The following is a 7551-nucleotide window of genomic DNA, read 5'->3' on the forward strand; positions in this document are numbered from 1 at the left end:
CCAGTTGTCTCTCTTGCAAGCTGTCGAATGAAGGTTGGGGGAAGGAGAACTAAATGATGTGTCTCAGTCATGGGTTGTAACTTTTGGAGAACTGCACAAATGCAGACGCCTGAAAATAACAGGCTGGCGCAGAAGTTCTTATTCCGCTCCCTTTCTTAGAATGTACATGTAAAGATCCTTTTCAGGTGTTTGGAAACTAAACTTTTTAATATTCATTACCACCTGACTGAAGAAAATGTATATTTATAGATTACAATAGTACTTACTTTTTTCATTTTGCAGGCAAAAATAGTCCTTGATATTATTGTCACCATGTTCAGTGAATATTGTGAAAATCAATTTACGTAAGTTCCTTTACAATTTTTATTGATAGTGTGCTGTTCTGAAGCCAAGATACTAAGGTCTTGGGCAAAATAACGTGATGAAGAATGTTCCTGTAACTAGAACACGGTGTGCTTTGGGAGAGCAAATGTATGTCTGAGTAATAACATGTGGTAAAAGGTGGTTTCCAGAAGAAAAGTTTGGTGCTGTTCTGGCATTTGTAGGGGCAGGTTCTGGCCAGCTGCAGCAATCTGGGAAAGCCACATGGTGGCAACGGCATGTAAGCTGTGTTTAGGGATCGCTGGATTTGAGAATGCAGAAGACAGAAGACGGCAGGAGGCACGCTGGGCCAAGAGGGAGAGGTGTATTTAAGAGTGAAGCATGTGTGGTGTATATGTATCAGAAAGATTTTCTTTCCCAAAGCATTGTTTACGTTTGTTAAAGTAAGTGTAAACACTTAAAAAAATGCTGCCCGCCCTGTGGCATCTGTTGCCGGAAGTTGTCCAGCACTGTGTATAGAGAGATGAATCCAAATGGCAGGGTAGGGTGTGATAGATTTATTGGGTTGTGGCTGAAGTTATAGACAAATGAACATTTTATGAACCATAGCATGTCTAGGATTTATGATGCATTTTTAAAAATGTGCTACTTTCTTTTCCCCCTAAAGCGTCGAAGCGGCTGAGGTGGTTTTTCCTAATGGAAAGTCCCATACCTTTCCGGTAAGTGTTCAGGATGTGATGGGCGGTGATGATAGCGCGGCTACCAGCGGCTCTGGTGTTCTTCCTGTCAGTTTTTCCATCCACCCTGAGGCCTTTGTACCAGGCCCACTGTGTTTGCTGTGCGGATTTCATCCTCACTGTAACCATGTGAAGGTGGGTGCTTTTGCTAGGTCTAACTAGGAAGTTTCTGAAGCACTGAAATGTTAGTAGGCTGCCTTTTTCTGCTAAGTGGTGGAGCTAGGATTAAAATTCAGACTTTCTAGCTGCATCTGCTAGCACACTTCGTTGTATAATGAGATTACATTACCACAGGTCTTAGGATTTACCTTTATTAACTAGTTAACTGAGGAATTTTATAATTTTATCCCTTTTAAGATTACTTAGCCCTACAAATCTAATTAGTTCTGTTCACACTTGAGTTAACAAGGCCATCCCTATAAAGTGAATTAGTGAGACTAATTTAGTAGGTTGTATACTTCTAGTAGGAGTCATTGTCAATATATACGATCTTGGTAAAAAGCATTATTTATTAATTGATTAATATCATTTCCCACATGACTTATCAGCCATTTGGTTATGATTCTGGTTAAGACTTTTTTGATGAGCTTTTCCTTTTGGATTTGTCACTATTCCCACGTGATTTATGAAGCGAATCAGGGCATAAGTTAGTGAAATAGTCTTTAAAGTAGATAAAACCTGCAAAGAGCAGAACCTCCCCTTTCCCCAAAACATTAGTGTTTAGCATCATATCTTATTCTAAAGTATTAGTTATGAGTCAAAATAAGTGTTAACCATTGGAGGTATAACTGAATGATTTGGACAATAGGGTTTTTTTTAGTATCTGTCCATCATTGGGTTTTGCTGTGTAACAGATTACCCCAAGACTCAGTAGCTTTAGTAAGTACCGTGTGTTGGTCTTAGATTTTTCTCTTCTGTATGGCAGTATAGCTGATTTCAGCAGCACTTGCTCGTGTGTGTTAAGTCACTTGGTGACTTACATTCTAATTTTTTATTACCTTATGGTAATGAATAAAGTTCTGGAATAAGAGGATTACATGGAAGTGGTAGAGTCAGAGACTCATGGTTAATGGTATGAGCTGTGGAACTAACCTCTCAGTTTGTCTAACAGGTCATTATTTATTCACTAGTTACTTCATGCTTAAACATGCACTTAACTAAATATGCTTATCCTATATGCATTTTTCTGAGCATGGGATATAGTACCACTTGTGATTTAGGACTAGTTATTCATCTAAAATTGCTTACCTCTAAAATGAGAATACTTGATTCAGTCTCTGGCACCACCAAAATAAATAAATAAATAAATAAATAAAATGAGAATACTAGTATTGCTGGATGAACTAAGATTGTCTTTAAAGTATGTCTTGTACTGCTGGCTTGCAGTAACTTTTCAATAACGTTTTTCTTTGTTTATTTATTTTACTATTGTAATTATTAGCATTTGTGTTAGTATCTCCCAGACTCCACTGCGCATTCATTCCAGTGAGGATCTTGATAACCTGCAGATGGGGCTTTATTATCTCTGGTGCCACTTTTGCTGGCTACAAAGACCTGAGTCTGCCTGTCTTACACCCAGTTGGTGCCAGTATATCTGCTTTGAAAACTTCATTTTGGGTATCAAAATAGATTTTTTAAATATATAGCTTTTTTTCTAGTGGCCATTATACTTTGAGCTTTTTTCTACTGGCCATTATAATTTGGTGATAAGTATTTGTTCTGTCCAAAGATGAAAAGCCTGCATTTTATGTGCATTGTGTTCTTCATCTAATAGGGGAATATTTTGTACCATTTGAGGGGGAAGAGGCGCCATGCGTGAGACGCTCCCACCCTTGTGGGCTCCTGGAGCAGAGGGATGGGACTTAATCATTTCGTTTTCTCACCTGGGAATGTTAGGAGAGAACTTGAAAACAGTATTGCACTTGGTGTGAGAGATGATACATTGTAACACTTTCTTGGTCATACGCAGACCACTTGATTGAGATTGAGACTAAAAATGTTATTCAGGATTTATAAACATCTTTAAAATGTTGTAATTTACTGTAGGAAATGGGAAATAGACATCTAAAAGAGAAAAATACTTGACATTTTACTTTATTTCCAATATAAATGAAAACTGGCAAGTGGAATGTTCTTATGTGAGTCTAACGGTACATTTCTTCTTCCATGATTTTTTTTTTTTTTTCTTTTTGGCAAAACCAGGGATTGAACTCAGACCCTTGCTCTTGCCAGGCAAGCACTTATTCTACTGAGCCATCTCCCTGGCCCTTCTATGATGTTTTAAGACATCAGGGTTTTTTTTTAGTATTTCAAAGGCTAATACACCTGTGACTGAATGTAGAGTCTGAAGCTGTGTGTCGGGGGGAGTGATTTAGGCTTTCGGTCTCTTTGTCTCCTTCAGGAGCTGGCTTACCGGAAGGAGATGGTGAGAGTTGATCTCATTAACAAGAAGGTTGGGATCAGGTATGCTTTGAAATTTTCATTTATTTACTTACTGTTTGGGAGAGTTCTAGGAACAGTACACATGGTCTATTTAATTTTTCTTGAATGAATGCTTACAAGGGTTTTGATATTCTTCAGAAGTTAAATGATACAGCGTCAGCTCAGATCCTTGGTGCCTAGTGGGACTCAAAAACAGAGGTGGCTATAGTGGCATATTTTAAAACAATATGTAAACATGTTTTTTACATAATCTAACAGTGTGTGTGGTTTATACATTCTTCTTTCAGAGAGACTCCAGAAAATATTGCCAAGCTTCTGACCAGGATGTATTTAAAGTCAGAAGTCATAGGTGATGGGAATCAGATTGAAGTGGAGATCCCTCCGACCAGAGCTGACGTCATCCACGCATGTGACATCGTGGAAGATGCAGCGATTGCTTATGGGTATAACAACATTCAGATGACTCTCCCGAAGACATACACCATAGCTAGTCAAGTAAGATTGCACGCTTAAAAGAACACTCTTTATTGTTAAAAACTGATTACTGAATGTCAGGAAGGCTTCAAGAAAACCGAACATAGTAACTGCGCAGTGTTTGGATATACTTTGCTATGAGGAGCGTTTGCTAGGGAGAGGACGCAAAGCAGACGCCCAGATCACTAGGGCAAGCTGAAACCTCTGAAGACCGTTTCCTTGAAGGAAGACAGGTGTTGAGTGTGCAGGCTTTGTTGAATGTCTAGCTGGGAGATTCACTTCTGAGCTTAGGCCAGTGGCAGAACCCGTGCACTGACAGGAGAGGTGTGGGGCGTGCGGACGTGTAGTGGGGGTGACGGCATGGAGGAGGCAGCAGGGAGAAGGGTGGTGTCTTCTACGAGAAAGTTTGTATAAGTCTCTTTAAAAATGCGGACACAGATTTTACTGAAGTGAAGTGACTAACTTCTTTTTTCCAGTTTCCTCTTAATAAGCTCACGGAGCTCCTCAGATATGACCTGGCAGCTGCGGGATTCACAGAAGCGCTCACCTTCGCTCTGGTGTGTCTCAGAATAGTTTTTCTACTTAGCTCATTATTTTGAGTATCTAAGTTATCTATATTGATATTTCTTATATGAGTTTATAAAATCTAAGAGATTGCTACAGTTTCCAGATTCTAGACGTATAACCATTACTTTGGATTATACAATTTCTGAGGAAAAAGTGTTGAAGCATTTTTTTATAGTTACAGAAGAAAATAAAGACCTAGAAAAAGTCTTACTGACAGATGACAAAGTAGTGTAGTTTCATGGAAGTGTTAAGGGTTCACAATGAGTTTCCTAACCAGATTGATTAAGTTAAAATATTTGGTCTTAATTTGGTCAAGGGTACTAGAGGGCAGCCCACTAGATGCCGCCCCTGGTTAAGGTTTTGTGGGCTGTTCCACATTAAACTTAGTTCTTTGTCTTTGAACATGGTCACAAACATTTGCTTTGAGTTGAAAAGCTGACATAAAAGGCACAAATCAGGAAATTCAGGAAATGAATTTTATTACAAAATCAGAAGGAAATGTCCCTCCCCCACCAGACTGACCATTCTAAAGACTCAAATGTGTATGTAATTGGTAGGGCTTCTTCTTACTGAGCATTTTGTGGTGCCTCGAGTGTAGTTCTTGAGTATTCAAATAGGTTTCACTTTAGTGACCTATGAGAGGATAGGAAACTGCCCCCACACCAGTCACCCCAGCCCTGAAATCCTTGATCTTTTAGAGTATTTAGGGACTGTCTAGATCTTTAGTGTAGGCTTCGAGTTTTCTAGTTCATCAGTCAAACATTCTGTCTCTGCAGACATAGCTGGTCAAGAAGTTGTCTTGTGCTGTGCTTGGACATGGCTTTTTGCCCAAGAGAGCATGGCAAGAATCACTAGAGCTGACATTAGCATAAATTGAGCTTTTTCTACTTTTTCCTTACGCTGCTCTGTGCTTTTCCTTTTAGGTGACATATAAGTCTACTAGTCCTTGAGGGCTGCTTTGTAGCTCTCTCACAGAACAACAGGCACTCTTTGTTTTATGGGTGCTTAAAACAGTTTGTTTAAAAAACAGTTTGTTATTAGGAACTTTTCAGGTTTGTGTAAGGAATGTTAAATAATACAGCTTGGAAGACCATTGGGCAGAATTCAGACTGCTTAGGGCTGGTGAGATGGCTCAGTGGTCTAAAGCACCTACTTAGAACAAGCTTAGCAAAGCACAGCGACCGCGGTTCAATCCCCCAGCACCACATGCCAGCCAGCTCCGCCCCCTGGTGGGCTGAGCTGGTCACACACACACACACACACACACACACACACACACACACACACACAAAATTAAAAAAAAAAATTCAGACTGCTTGAGTTCACTTGGTCTCACCCTCTGCCACAGGTCACTGTAGGGAAACCAAGGACTCTGGGTAACCGAAAAAAGGCATGGGACTTCAAGGAGAGAGAATTCCTGACTGGAGTCATTTGGGATATTTTTATGGAAGAGGTGGAAGAGAAGTCATTTAGGCAGAGACTGTAGGAATGGCTGCTTTGTGGGGCTGGGAAGGCATTTTATTTTAGCTAAAGGCAGGCAAAAGTACAAGGCTCACGGAATAGGTAGGTGATCAGGAAATTAGCCTGGACAGGTGGGCAGGAAGCGAGCTCAGGAGGGACCTGGGTGTAAATTGTACCACCATTTCCACATGAAAAATGTACTTTAACTCTACATCATGGCTGGAATTCATAATAGCAGCTATTAATGCTAAATTATATCTTCTGCGGTCTTAAAATTAATGAATTATTATTAAAAGTAATATGATTTTAAGCTTACTGTAACCGATTTCTATAGAGTATATGTTGCTGTGAACCATTGTAAATTGACTGCTAGCCTCAGTAGCTTTGAAAGCTCAATTTAGTCATTGCTTTTGTGTATTGATGTATTTCCTGTGTGCTTCTTAGTGCTCTAAAGAAGATATTGCTGATAAACTTGGCTTGGCTATTTCTGCAACAAATGCAGTTCATATAAGCAACCCGAAAACAGCAGAATTTCAGGTAAGAATTTTCAGTAGGTGAAATTTAGGGTAAAAACCAATAGTTGATATGTGAGTTAGGAAAACTCTTCAGTTATACATTTCAGAGGTTGTATAATAGCTTTTTAAAATATTTCTTTGGGCAAGTCTATAGCTTCTTTTTATATGTTTTGCTTATAAACAGTTAAATCTTTTTTTTTTTTTCTTTTAATAGCACTGGGGATTGAACCAGTGCTAGACAGTGTTCTATCACTGAGCCACACCGTTCGAATTCAAAATCTTTTCTTGCTGGGTGTGATGGTGTGGGTCTATGATCCTAGCACCTGGGAGGCCGAGGCAGGAGGATCCCTGCAAGTTCAAGGCCAACCTGGGCTATGTAGTAAGTTCAAGGCCAGTCTGAGTTACATCGTTAAGCCCTATCTCAAGAAAAATAAAACCAAAAAATTCGTTTTTAACTTTGAGACTAGATCTCCTGTACTTTGTTCCATTTGTTTGAATATTTTTCCTGAACTTTTATTTTCATAATTGGTTTTTGACACACTCTTGTCAGATTTCTTTTCATTTATAATAAATCAGCCAAAGCCTGATCGATGCTTTCGTAAGTCACTCTTGCATGAGCCTCTGAGCACATCTTGACTGTGCTGCCTGTGTCTTTCCTTATAGTTGCCGACGCTATTGACAGCTCATGTCCTTGCAGTTGCCAGTGTTTATTGACAGCTTTGTGTCACAATGCTTAAATGAGGGTGATGCTGCTTGAGATGCACCATCAGCAGTTAGTGTTGGGTCATCATGTTACAGCTTAGGACAGGAAAAAGGAAGTCATTTCAATATTATAAATTTTTGCTTTATTAGTTACTTTAAATAGAGCCATGTCTTTTATGCTAATAAACCCTTACTTTTCTTGCATATATATCTGTATGCTTTTAAAATAGGCTTTAGAGGAAGTTGTGTCTTAGAACTAGAAGGCCCTTTTAGGAAGTTATCAGGAACTCTGATTTGCAATAGATTCTTTGGACCTTGGTTTTCACTTATGT

The 7551-nt window shown here is 39.3% G+C and overlaps 1 protein-coding gene across 1 annotated transcript in view; it reads left to right on the forward strand.

Annotated features, from left to right (window-relative positions):
• Positions 1–7551, forward strand: part of Farsb (phenylalanyl-tRNA synthetase beta subunit) — a 62799-nt gene that overhangs the window by 20257 nt on the left and 34991 nt on the right. Inside the window, exons 9-14 of the mRNA XM_004638161.2 lie at positions 283–344; positions 989–1040; positions 3460–3521; positions 3788–3995; positions 4451–4531; positions 6447–6539. Of these exons, the coding sequence (XP_004638218.1) occupies positions 283–344; positions 989–1040; positions 3460–3521; positions 3788–3995; positions 4451–4531; positions 6447–6539 (558 nt within the window). The remainder of the gene's footprint in view (positions 1–282; positions 345–988; positions 1041–3459; positions 3522–3787; positions 3996–4450; positions 4532–6446; positions 6540–7551) is intronic.

Source organism: Octodon degus, unplaced genomic scaffold, assembly GCF_000260255.1.
Source record: "Octodon degus isolate 3935 unplaced genomic scaffold, OctDeg1.0 scaffold00096, whole genome shotgun sequence".
NCBI classification, from domain to species: domain Eukaryota; kingdom Metazoa; phylum Chordata; class Mammalia; order Rodentia; family Octodontidae; genus Octodon; species Octodon degus.